The 13,815-nt window shown below is 41.6% G+C and overlaps 1 protein-coding gene across 1 annotated transcript in view; it reads right to left on the bottom strand.

Moving 5' to 3' along the window:
• Positions 1-389: 389 nt before the first annotated feature.
• The window catches only part of PPFIA1 (protein tyrosine phosphatase, receptor type, f polypeptide (PTPRF), interacting protein (liprin), alpha 1), a gene marked incomplete at its 3' end in the record, with an annotated part of 75,703 nt that continues 62,277 nt past the window's right edge, over positions 390-13,815 (bottom strand). The window contains 13 exon segments of the mRNA XM_008589741.1: positions 390-525; positions 1,769-1,848; positions 3,047-3,109; positions 4,714-4,845; positions 5,782-5,865; positions 6,232-6,306; positions 7,121-7,255; positions 8,592-8,738; positions 10,947-11,168; positions 11,418-11,519; positions 11,894-11,968; positions 12,381-12,545; positions 12,860-13,003. Coding sequence (XP_008587963.1) covers positions 390-525; positions 1,769-1,848; positions 3,047-3,109; positions 4,714-4,845; positions 5,782-5,865; positions 6,232-6,306; positions 7,121-7,255; positions 8,592-8,738; positions 10,947-11,168; positions 11,418-11,519; positions 11,894-11,968; positions 12,381-12,545; positions 12,860-13,003 — 1,560 coding nt within the window.

Raw genomic sequence — 13,815 nt, 5'->3', positions numbered from 1 at the left:
TTTTAATTGCTACTTCAAATCCATACTAAGCACTATGCTTAAGACCCGCGGCAGGAGCTGCTGTGCTCCCAGCGCCGCACTCTCCTGAGTGCGCCACGGGGTCGGCCCTGTATTCATGTACTTTTAATTGCTACTTCAAATCCATACTAAGCACTGTGCTTAAGACTAGACTATATTTTACTGGCATTTTTGTTTTTAAAAAAAAAAAAAAAAAAAAAAAGCATGCCCTAAAAGTAAACTCTTAGCCAGAAAAAAGCCAGAAAAAGGAAAATAGGGGGAGGGGAAGAAAGAAAGAGATCTATCAACACTTCTATTCCACAACAGTCTCAAAGCCACAGGATAAACAGGTGGCCTTTATCTGAGCAGAGGTATTTCACCTGAAGGCTTACCTTGGAAGGCTCATCCCGTAGAGCAGCTAGGCGGCCTTTCTGGGGGCGTCGCAACACTGCACTGGTGCTGAAGGAATCTGTGTGACTGTCTGCCACAGGGAACCTGAAATCTGGGACACTGCCCAAGTGGGGTCGGCTGAAACACATACAAAAAGAATAGCCACTTTCAGAAAAAGTAAACTAACATTCTGATTTCTAGTCAAGCCAGAACCTGTTTATTTGGAAAAGAAGTAACTTCACATGTGAGAAGTCTCCAAGGAAAGCCACTCTTTTGCTTGCCTCAATAGCTACCGATGCCTGCTCTGGGTTGACATTTAGTCTTTCAACCCCGCAAGACAGAAAGCTTCACTACCCAGGAAAACCAACACAGGCTGCTACAGATTGGGAGAGACCCGTGAGCCACCTCAGGACCCTCCTCCAGGTAAAGGTGTTCGGCCCTGCGTTTCTGTTCTACTTTTTCCACGGCAGACAACAAGCACACCGACACATCGCTTCCGGCCTTCACTTGCTGTTGTCTTCGCTCTTGTGCCCTAGACCTTCACAATACCCTAAAATTTGCAAAGGAAGACATGTTTGCATAGGCTCTAAGCTGTCTCTTAAATCATGTTCCAAGAAGAAGTCTGTTTCCTATAGACTAGTGTCACCAGTTAACCACTTCGGTACCTTCTGCTAAATTTTAACTCACTTGACCATTTTCTACAAAGAAACGAACAAAGGTTTTAACACCCAGTGAGGAGGGTTGCCTCTGTAACAATGAGCAGGAAAATAAGAAGGACGCCGGGGTTCACATGCTGGGCGATCTGCTGGATTCATCCACAAGCCCAGTGATTCCCTCATACTACGTCAGCCAGTTCAAAGTCATAGCTCAACAGATTTTAAAATGACTACATGCCAGAAACTTTCAGTGTCAATTAAAAAATATAAAACACTCCAGCTCCTTACTGCACTAAGTCCTGGAATCTGAAAGTATTCCTCAAACTCCAGCTGTACGGTTTCCTTAGCAACCTTGTCCTGTGGACGTGACCACTGCACCCACGAATGCCAGTCCTCTACCTCTTGGGTTCTGTCCTCCTGTCCCTACATCATCAGTGTTATACTCCACTGAGCACCTAAATCAATATATCCAAATATTAACTGAGCAATCCCCACCTTCCAAACCTTCCTGTGTTTCTGAGTTTTGTCAACTAGTAGGCATGAGTCTCCTAGGTACCAAACTCTAACCTTTGCAATGACATTTTACTCTACCCTCTTGCCTGCTATTAAGCCACAGGCCCCTTAAGCTCGGACCTCCAGTTATACTGCCCACATAGCCAAGGACAGGCCTTTGTATACACACAACAGATGCTAAAAACATACTTATTAATTTGTTAATATCATACCCATGATGAAGTGAAGCACCTCTTAGTCTCATTTGGTCTAGTTCAGCCCTCAATGCTTCAATGTTTAAGACGAGCTGATCCTACAAAATAGCAAACCACTTACATTGCAGCTCTCTCTTTTAGGTTTTAAGGTTATTTGCATCAAATATGCCCAGATGTTGAACATTACCGTAACAGGATAAAGTAGCAGTTATAAGTACCAAACATTTTAATTCTGTGAAAACTTTCTCCAAGAGTAATACAGTAAACATAAAAGCTCAGAACGCCAAATTAGCGTTTTATTCATTAGGGTTTACAAAGTTATGTCTTAGTCATAGGGAAAAAAAAAAAGTTTTTTTTCTGAAGGCTGGCTGGTACTGGGATCTGAATCCTTGACCTTGGTGTTATCAGCACCACACTCTAACCAACTGAGCTAACTGGCCAGCCTGTGAAAACTTTAAAGGATAAACACCAGCCATTAACAACTATTAGTTTTGTAGAGAGAAGCAAAACTCTTTTGGGGACGAAGGGGAACAATATTCACTCTCTACCGTATATACTTCTCTGTACTATTTTTAATCGTCTTATATCAAGCATGCATTCATTCCTGTATCATGTGCAACCTGGTCTCATTTCTAAATCTGTGCCACTGGCTAGCTACTCGTGACTACTGAGCCCTTAAAATGGGCTAGTCCAAACTGAGATGTGCTGTAATTATGAAACATACAGTGGATTTCAAAGACTTAACATAAAAAAAGAATGCAAAGTAGCTCATTAGTGATTGATACTAATATATTATAAAATGACTAACATTTTGGATATACTAGGTTAAATAAAATTAATTTTGCCTATTTCTTTCTACTTTATAAAATATGGCTAGTAGAAAACTAGAAGTCACATATGCAGCTCATACGAGGGTGCTTCATAAAGTTCATGGAAAAATAGAACTAAAAGATGATACAAATCTTTCCATGGACTTTTTGAAGTGCCCTCATATTTCTGTTGGACAGCAGTATTCTTGATGAAAGGTTTAGGCGAGTACTTTAGCACCAAATAAACCCAGAGAGGACTTAGAGTTCTGAAACATGCACATTGCCAAACTCAAAATGTATCAAAAACACAAAGGCACTCAAACATGCACATCTAGGAGTGCTGTAAGTCTTATGGCAGGGACCATGAGAGCCATAAAAACTGATCAATTTAACTTCCACCAAATGCCGTAGGGACTATAACTACAATAAACTCAGTTCAGTTCAGCTCTTAACAAATATCTAAATAAATTAGAGATGACTCAAGTACCTTATCATGTTGCGTATCTTCCAATTGCTTTTTTGCATTTTCAACTTCTCGTAACAGAGAATTCTGAAAAAGATTAGATAGTCTTTTAGTGTTAATTCTTTAAAATGTTCATGTAAGAGAGTATGGCTACATTTGTTTAAAAAATAAAATCCCACAGAAAAGGCACGGATCAGAGGAATGCACTAATGAGCACTGCCGCAGTCCCACAGGGTAAACGCTGACCACATGGCTATAACTTCGCACAATTGCTCTTATTCATATGAAATTTACTTCTTTCCTGACTGAATTTTCTTTCTTTTTTTTTTTTTTTGTCTTTTTTACTGACTGGTAACGGGATCGCAACCCTCGGTGTCGCGCCCATACCGGGGACCGGCAACGGGATCGCAACCCTTGGTGTTGCGCCCGAACCGCGCTCAGCCAGTGAGCGGGAACCGGTCTCCACATGGGATCCGAACCCTTGGCGGGAGCGCCGCCGCACTCCCAAGCGGCGCACTCTCCAGTGCACCACCGGGCTGGCCCACTGACTGAATTTTCTAAACGCAGAAATGTTGAGTTTGTGGTCAAGTTTACTTTAATCAATTACACTGACTTATACACTAACTTCTAGGTTTTCTAATTCATTGGTCACTTGGGAAACCTGAAATTAATAAAATTAGATAATTAAAATCAAAGATACAAATACTACTACCTTAAGGTTGATCCAATGATCAAGCAGGTAAGTGAGAGTAGCTACTCTGTATGGTCTCTAATATTGTGTTTTGCAATCAGTCATAAAATAAATGTGTCATATAATGAGCAGTAATCATCAGTCTTTCTCAAGTGAGCATGACTGCAACTCTACGTGCTAACCTCAGAGAAGTTTCTGAGCCTCATCTTAGAAACGATGGCGTGGTGAGGACAGGCTTTGTCAAATCTGAATCCAACTGCTGCCCATTGGAACTGCTCTGACATAGATTCTAGAACATCCCTTCACTCTGGTTATGGCTAAGGTACTTCCATAAGAATACTAAGAGTTAAGCCTCAGACTTCCTCCAAACCAAACGAAAAGAGAATAAAGGTGGGGGTTGGAACATGACACTGTGTGGTTCTAGATGATTAAATCTTCTCCACTGCACCATACTCCTAATGTGTTATGTTTATAAATGAGACAGAAATTAACTTCCAATGGAAGAGCAATAAAGGGGCGAGGCTGGACCAAAGAAGAGACTCTAGTGCAGAGACTGGCAAACTAGGACTGGTGGTCAGACCCAGCCCTCTGCCTGTTTCTGTTAATAAAATTTTACTGGAACATAGCCACGCCCATTCACTTAGGTGTTGTCTATGTGGCTTTTGTGATAATTACTGATTAGCATGAAATTATTTTATTGAATCACTCATAATTACTAAAAACCTAAAGTATTTCCTATCTGGCCCTTTACAGATACTATTTACATACTCCTGTCCTAGAGAATAAGAATGATACATAGCTTTCCACACACCCAAGCGGGGCAGGACATAACAAAGGATAAGTTAATTCAGTGACTGGATAACAATCTTGTGCCTTTGCACTTTCAAGAACAATTCCTATGTAACAGTTGCTAACCACTGCTTTGCATTATTCCTCAGGAGGAGATGAACGGTCCTTTTGTAAAGGGTGGGAAACCTCCAGTGAAGCCTGTCTGTCCTACCTTATCTTCTAGAGCAGCCATTCTCTCTTTCAGATGAAGCTGGAGCCTCTCATTAGATTCTGAAAGAAGCTTGTCAACAGTGTCTGATAAACGTTTATTATGCTCTTCATTCATTTTTTCTCTCTGCCTTGCCTAAAATAAGAGAAACAAAACTTATCAACTACATGTAAACACACAATCATTATTTTAAAAGCACCAGGGACTGACAGTGAGTCACAACTGTGCCATCACTCCCCAGGCTATGCCCCCACTATCATCTTTAGTGGACTTCTGCATGATGACCAGACCTGACTTGTGGACACAGAAAAACAGAGGGACAAGTCTCGGATAATTAGAAGGTCCTGCTGCTTCTGTTAAACAAAGCACTCATGGTGCCTCAGCAATGCCACCAGCCATTAACTGTCAGATGGACTTAGAGGCAGACTTATATGCAGGAGCCACCAGATATTTAGAGGATCGGCTTATCTACACGCTGGTTGAGGAACTTCCACTTGTATAAACAACAGCTAGGGTATGGATTTAGGGTCAAAATTAATTTATTTACAAAGCAAAAGGTAAAAATATTTGTTTAAAAAAAAATCAGTGGAGATACTTTCATGTATTTTTCTATATAACCCCCTACATTGCTTAAATTCCTCATAATGAAAATTTGTATTCAGAAGTTACAAGTAATTGCCTTAAGTAATTTTAAAATGTGATAACGAAGTTGACAAGTTTGTGTTTTATGAAGCCATAATCAATTTCATGGCTTAAAAGCTTTGTTTCCACCCCATATCCCAAATGAACACCAATGACAGGAGGAGGGGACAGAAGTGTTAACAGGCAGCACATATTGGGCCACACCTCTGTGCCTCATCACCCAAACACGTCAGTGGTGCTCTGGGGGTTCCTCCCAGGCAACTGCAGCGGGCACAGGGCCTAGGCTGGGCACGTGAGCCCTGCTGCCCAGGTAGGAGGACCTAAGCCATAAGGACTTGAGCCCTAGGAAAAGAGGCCCTGACCTCCCCCAGCCCGAGCCACGCCCTTGGGGCTCCCAGGCTGACTCAGCCCCTTGGGCTGAACACGCACCCGCTGCAGTTCTTGGTTCTTTTCCTCCAGCTGCGCCTCCATCTGTCGTAACCTTTCTTCAATGTTGCCGTGTCTCTCTTCAGCCTGTCGGCAAAAGCAACATCAGCCGGCCTCGTACTCACTTCATGAGTGACATGCTGCAGACTACTGCAGGAGCAGCAAGCATAACATGCTCCGCGTGGATCAGTTTCAACCATACTGAGTGGAAGGTGTTTTCTCACATCTATCAAGACATCCCGTGTGGCTTCATGTGCTAAATCATGGAGCAACTACCCTCTCATGTGGGTGATGCTCAAGCGTGGCTGGTGCTGGTGACTGGCTCTGTGTCCCCATCCCCATGCCCAAGCCCAGTGGATGTGTGACTCTGCCCATCTTCAGGCTGCTTCTGGTTAGTCAGCGCAGAAAGCAGAAAGCGGCAAGCACAAGTAAGGAGCAATGGACAAAGTCTACCTTCCTAAGCCTGGAAGTAAGTTCCAACAGCTTAGCTTCCTTAGCAGCAGAGCTCCCAGAAGACAAAAGATCAGACTACAAAGCCGACAAGGGACAGGAAAGATAACAGGGAGAGAAGAAACCGAGACTTAAAAAGCAGATCACAGAAGGGAAGAAAGGTTCTGTTAAAGCTGTTAGCAACAAACTGGCTCGAAGGCACAGGTGAGCATTGGACCCAATGCCACCCTTCACCCGCAGGGCACTGTGTCCCTTCCCAGCTATGCTTGAGCAAGGAGACGCAGGACTACTGATGGGTGCTGACCCAGGACTCTGCTCTTGCAGCTCTCTCCGCCTGGCTGATGCTTACTGGCCCTGTAGCGCTAAGCCTCTCCCACGCCCAGGAAGGCTGGCTGGTTCCAGGGCCTCCCACATGCCCAATTTGAGTACCTACTTTGTAATCTTGAAATTGCCCCTCTACCTGCTTGCTTCCCCTGTGGATGGTGAGAACTTTGAGGGTAGGACTGTGCCTTGCACGTGCCTAGCCAACAGTTGTTGAACAAATGAATGAGTATTATTTAAAATTTTGTCTTTAGAAGTGAATAGCATTTTCCTTTTTCTGAGAAAAACTATCCTTCTTTTTCACAAAACTTCTATCCCATGTTTTGAGTTGGTGGATAAAACAGAAACAGTTAACTCTTAGACATGCATACTGGGGACAAGCTGCATATACCTGACAGATAAAAAGGGAGGATGACATTTAAAAAGTGTCCCAATTGCAGACAAACTAGCACTAAAAACAAATCTGAGCGACTGCACGGATTTAGGCACAGTGACTAGGAACAAGGATAAACAAGGTAGGTGAACAATGCATAATCACAACCATCAATCCAGAAGCCTGCCCAAGCCCCACCTTCGAGAGCGCTGCCACCCTCTGGGCCAGCTCCGCCTCCACCTCCGGGAGTGTCTCGGCTTTCCTCATGGTCTGCTGCAGCTTTTGCTCCGCTAATTCCAGCCGTTCCTGTAACTGGCGGTTTTTATCCTCAGTCTGTGAAATGAGAGAAAGCATCAACATGTAGCAACCTTCTGGCTGTTTCCTTTTTCAATAGGTTGAAGCAAACTGAAAGGCAGACATGAACTAAGTCTGTTATGACGGAAGCCCCTCGGCTCTGGTAGCTGCAAACAGCACACACCCACCTTCCTGGGTTTGATTTCCATGTGCAAACACCTCTTGCCAAAGTACTTTTTCCTAAACAGCTTCAAAACAGTTTTTTTTTCTTTTAACAAATAAATGTTCGTGTACCCTAAGTAAAATAGCTTTCTACAGAAGCTTCTCACTCTAATTGACAAGCTAAGAAGAATGTGGTACTATCCCTTGTTAAAAAGCAATCCGACCCGTACTAGAAGGCAGCACTCTGGACAGCCCACTGACGCGACAAAACGCAGCTCTCATCTGTTCCATACAGATCTTCCAAGAGTGCACCAACAGAACATTGCTTCAGATATCTTTTAAATGTATTTAAAAGATATTCTTTTTAAAAACCCTCTTGCTCTAAAATAATTTTCACGTTGAAGATTTAACAAAAGATTTTTTAAAGAAATCTAAAAATCATCAATAAGTTCAGGTTCCTGAGAGGTTTAACATTTGTTTATATGTAGCTTTCCTCTTCTTTCTGTATGCATTTATCTCTCTATGTGCATATATACAATACATCATGCTTTAAAACCCTCAAAAAATACATCATACTGTAGTACTATTTTGAAATTTGCCTTTCAAAGTCATCATTATTGTGAACATCTTACATATCATTAAATATTCTGCAATATCACTTTTAATGGCAGTCTGATATTTTCTTATTTTTATTTCTGGATAAATACACTTTGTAAAATACCAAATACTTTAGTTTCAAGAAGTCTGATTTAAGTTTTTCGGGTTAATTCTTGATTACCTAAGACCACACAGAAACAGGAGTAAGTATGGCTTACCAAACCACAGGAAATACATAGGTCTTACTACAGACTTCATGTCTAAATTTGCCATTTATCACATCGCGCCCAGTTACTAACTAGCAGCCAACTGCCTTAAGTTCTTTGCCACTCTCTGCTCCTGCTCCTTTGGTAAAAATGCTAACAAGCAACAGATTAACTTTCAATTAAAACAAAAGAAAGAATCAAAGAGAGTAGCTCCATAAAATGGCTAAATCAAATCCTAAATCATCAAAACTTGTAAGTGGAAGTTGCCCACACTTCTTGAACATAAGTATTTTAAGATGCTAAAAACTTTATATTTAGACCCGATTGCCAACATGAAAGGTATAGAAAAAAGGCTTTTAACTCCATTAACAATTAATGCAAGCCAGACAAAAGTCCATAAACTCCATCACCTGTCGATGCATAGAATCTTTGTTTGCAATTTCATTTTCAAGTTTATCATTGAGGTCATGCACAGACGGGGCTTCACGCTGTGCAGCGAGGTAGCGTTTTTCAAGAGTAGTGATTCTCTCTTCCATGTCTTCTTTTTGGGCCATGGCCTAAATTAGGTATTTCAGAGGGAAAAAAAGGTAGGTAATTAATATATAACACACTAATATACTTAATTAAGAGAGAAAAAACTGGACTAAATCCTAAATTTCATATCAAATATAGTCATGCACCACGTAATGACCATTCAACCAACGATAAGCCACGTATAAAATGGTGGTCAGAGCAACAGGCTACACCACCTAGCTTAGCTGTGTAGTAGGCTATGCCATCCAGTTATGTGTAAGTGCACTCTATGAGGGTCACACAACGACGAAATCGACTAAGGAGGAATTTCTCAGAACTTTTCCTTGTCCCTCAGTGATGCATGACTGTATAAAAAAAAAAAAAAAAAAAATTAGTATCCTCAAAATCAAATTGATATAGATGCCAATTTTCTCAAATGTGAATAAAAATGTACCTACCTCAAATACCACAAATATTCACCTATGTGATTAGCAAAGACCAATCTACCTTAACACTTTATCTGGCCACTCAGTTTACCAAAGTTTATTCTTTCCTACATAATATTACAAAAAAAAGGAATAATAAAATATCCCAATACTCCAAGAATCCAAGCAGGTAAAAGTATCCATAGATGCAGCCTATGTCTGCCTGGTGCTATAAACGGGCTGATACAAGACAGGGTGTGGCCTCTGAGTGAATACAGTAGTGAGAGTCAAATTTCATTTTCTTGGATGAAATCTCATACAACTACAAATTTCAAGCATATTATCAAATGGGAACGGAAGTCAAAGTTTAACTTAATTGGGCACAACCCAAGGAGGAGCTGGCTAGTAGTGACCTTGGAGACACAGCCAGCAGCATGAGTACCCCAAGAGGAAGAAACCTTCACCCAAGGAGGAAACAGTTAGTTACCCCAAAGAGGCAGGCGACAGGAGTGTCCCCAGGAAAAAGAGGAAATTCTCTTCCAGGAAGGAGCCGGTCAGCAGTGGGCCTGAAGACACTGCTGTCAGCAACAACAGCTCTAAGAAAAGAAAAAGCTCCAAAAACCACCCCAGGAAGATTAACGGACATCACCTGGGGGAGGGCATACCCCACTTACATTCCCCAACCCATGCCACGTCCTGTACCCCAGTAAAAACAAATTCACACACACAAAAATAAAATAATTGGGCACAACCACCTAAAGTCCGTAGCAAAATTAACACTACACGGCATCAAACGCGAGCGAGGAGCTGAACGGTTTGTTTGTGCAATGCCTGTCCTCCACTCCAAAACTCACTGCCTTTAAGTCCTTTCCTGCTTATTATGTGACTAATGTTAGCAAAGTCTTAATATCAAAAGTGACGGGTCTTAAAAGAAGAATTTCAAAATTCTCTGCATATTAAACTCTGCCACAGGAATAATGTGCTGTAGACAAAGAATATAACCTAGTAAGTTATATAATATATGAAAGTATTTTTCTTTGTTTTGAATTCTTACATAACATACTAAGCTACCAAACTGAAAGTAAACCTGTTCTACATATGTGTTAAATGGTCAAGAGGATCTCATGGGGTACAAAGAACAAGTTAAAAAGTGACAGGAGGAGGTGCCAGAAAAAGCACCTGGCCCTCACTTGCTTTTATAACAATGATTAAATAGATTCTTATACTTACAAAGGCAGAAATTTTCTAAGAAATGAGTGTTTTTTGACATTTTTACACCATGACCTAAGTGTGAGCAAATTCCACATGTATTGTTTGTCTGACCCATGGTTTGTCAAAACCATATATTCTGTGAAGGAGTAGAATGTCATAAAACTAGAAAACCGCCAGTAACACTCTCTTCACAAAGTCAACAGACTGCTCTCACATCACTGTAAGTGAACCAGCAGCACAAGCAACATCAACATTTACTGGCTAAGAGCGTATTAGGAGGCAATCTGAACATGACATATCCACAGACGAGTGCAATTACGTGACCTTGAAGCAGCCTGGTGGAAAGCACCTATGTCATGCCCACTCCACAGCCACAGTGCATCAGTGAGGCTAGCCTCCTCTACCTTTGAAGACCATGGGGAAAGGAGATTTTACGATGGAAATGGGGACACAGCCTATCACAGTCTCATAGCACTGCTTGGTTTCACTATTGTTTATACGATGATCCAGAGGTTGAAAGTAATTGGGAGAGCAAGGCACAAAAGGAATCAAGAAAAGCAACCCACCACAACACCCCAGATGCTCAGCTCAGTGACAGGTTCTATTATCACTCACTTCGCGGATGTCCCGTTGCAGTTTCGTGTTCATCTCCTCAGATTTGATCAAGTCTTTCCTGGCCGTGTCGAGATCTTCCTCCAGCTCTGCCACGTGGCTGGAGAGGGCGGCCAGGCGCTCTTTCATTTGGCTCTGTTCCCTCAATTGCTTGACTATGACTTCCTGGAGCTCTATTACTTTAGCAAGGTCCTCCTCGTGGCTTAACGAACCATCAGAAGATCTCTGAAGGAAAAAAAATAAAAGACATACATATATCCTTAAATGGCCTTGTTTGGTGAGTTATGAAATATAAAATACTTCCAGGAAATAGGCAAACTCAAAACTGATTTATGCAATCTGCTGGATTACACAACTCTCATGACCACTTGCACCTTAAGCCAGAGCTTTAGTGGCAGCTCTCCAAGCAGCCCTACAAAGACACTGCGGACAGACGAAGTCAGAAAGAGAATGAAGAAAAGCCCAAGGACTTGCCTTTCCATTCGTGCTCGGGGTATTTTCTTGTTCATGGTTCATGTCAAGCGCTCCATCTGTTAGTGTTTTTTTCTGATTATTCTGTTCTTTAAGAATCATTAGCTAAAACCAAAAAATTGAATATGAGATTAAAATACCTTGCATAAGAGACATAAATAAAGATAGCAAAACTCCTTTTGGAAAAACTCAACTATAAACTGCTAACTATAGTATAAAAAGAAAGCATATGGTAACGCTATCCATCCTGAATATCAGCAGATTATTAAAAATGGAATTTATTACCTAATGGAAAAATGGATAATAAGAAATAAAAGTCTACTTTATAAGTCCTTAACATGACCTGGATAGGTTGCTCCTCAATTAGAAAGATAAATAACATCTGACAGCCCCTACTACAGTCCTCACACTTTAAAAAACTAAGGGATAAAAATTTTAAAAGCCCCAATTCAAAGCATATGACGATGTCTCAAGCTTACCTCTTTGTGTGTGGCACCTAATTCTTCTTCTAACAAACTACACCTTTCAAGTGCTACTCGTAATCTCTCTCTCACCTGAAAATAAAAGGGGTTGAGCTTGTGTGTATGTGCACATGTATATATTTTATTCTTAACATGTAGTTATCCTGATATAACATTAGTATATGATGGAATACCTTTAACGTCTTTCATTGTTATTACTGTTACCGAAACTTCCTTGTCAATGGCTTTAAATTTTGAGAATAATCTTCCCCCTAAATTACATTACCCAATTCTTAACAGCAAACTGACACACAGAATTAATCAATTTTAAGACATTTGTGCCAACTAGTACTTTTTAACTATATAGAACCCCATCTTCTTACAGAAAAAAATTGTTTACAATAACTCGAGAAGCTACAAAAGTTAAAGTTACACAAACACACAGGAAGCTTGCCTAATTTGCAATATGTGCAAAGATAAGGAGCTGTCATATGGCTGATGGTACCTTTTCATCCAAAGCTTTGTGGTGCTCAAACAACGACTTCAGTGCTTTGAGCACTTCGACTTCGCTGGACACACCTGCTGGGGACTGTGCCTGTCTCTTCACCACGGTCATCCTGAGAGACCTCTCGTGCCTAGAGACAAGGCATTCCAAATGTTCTAAAAGCAGCTGGAATAAAAGGCCAAAATAAAAACATGTTTAAAGAGCACTTCTAATGCTAAAACAATCTTGAATCCCTTTAATTCAGTAGAAAGTTAGAGACATTCCCCTCAAAAGTATTAAAATACCATTAACTCTCATCACAAATTTCAAGCAATGCATGATAATGCTGAGCTAATCAATCACAGTCTGCTCAGTAGGAAAAAGCATGAAAATGCTTAAAACCAGAGAGAGCAGATCATCTTTTTGTTCCAAAATAGCATCACCGATCCCAGTACTTACTCCAGAGGCCAATGGTAACACAGTAAGATTCACCTACTAACCCTGGTGTTGTTCCTTTCTGCTTTCAGTTCAGCAATTTCTTCTTCCCTTTCAAGAAGCTGTTCCCTGCATATATTCAGTTCCTTTGTAAGTGCAGCAAACTCCTAGAAAATAGCAAAATCAACAGATATATAGAAAGAGATCCTCTAAAGAAAGACTTCCACCAACCCTCTGCAGTCCCCACACAACAGCAACCCTGTCACAGCATATAAGGGAAGAGATCTCTGTGATCCTCAGAAAAAGAGGGATCAACCAGCTGGCCTAAGAACACACAGATTACCAAACAAATCAGACTCTAACTCAGACTCTCTGACTTCCCTCCACCCCTGGGCCCTGGCACATGCATAAAGGGGAATCTAAGCCCACCTTCTCAACATCCAGAGAAGTCCAAGATATTTTGCTGGACAGGGATCCTGACATGAAGTGGAAGACAACATTTTTTAAGTGAATTGCAGACACATGACCTAGAATCACTGGGGAGAGCAAAGGAGAGAAGGCCTGGAAGGCCATCACATGTCGTAGCCTCTTTTTCTATCTACATTGATTCTCCTCTGGGGAAGAGCATGGGGCTTTTGAGAGTCTCCTGGACTGATGGCACCCCAAGGCCAATCTCTTTGCCTGAATAATTTGCTCCAAGTCAACTATAAAAAATGGACTTTTCGCAGTGCTGTAAGCCCTTTGTAGAGGGGGCCAGTCTAAGATGAAGTCTGTCTCTGGCCAAGTGGAAGAGTTTCTAGAGGATTTAACTGGGAAGAGCTGTGCCCAGAGCTCCCCTTCACTCTGCTCTGGACTCCTTCTCTAACTGCCACATTAAGCTGAATTCACACATGGACACCACATATGAGCTGAGTCAAAAAAATGAGTTCAGGGGCCGGCCCGGTGGTGCACTGCTACAGTGCGCCGCTTGGGAAGCGTGGCGGCGCTCCCGCCGAGGGTTTGGATCCCACATACAGACCGG

This window comes from Galeopterus variegatus, unplaced genomic scaffold (assembly GCF_000696425.1).
Source record: "Galeopterus variegatus unplaced genomic scaffold, G_variegatus-3.0.2 Scaffold5629, whole genome shotgun sequence".
Lineage (NCBI taxonomy): Eukaryota > Metazoa > Chordata > Mammalia > Dermoptera > Cynocephalidae > Galeopterus > Galeopterus variegatus.
This window is presented reverse-complemented; position numbering and strand designations above follow the sequence as displayed.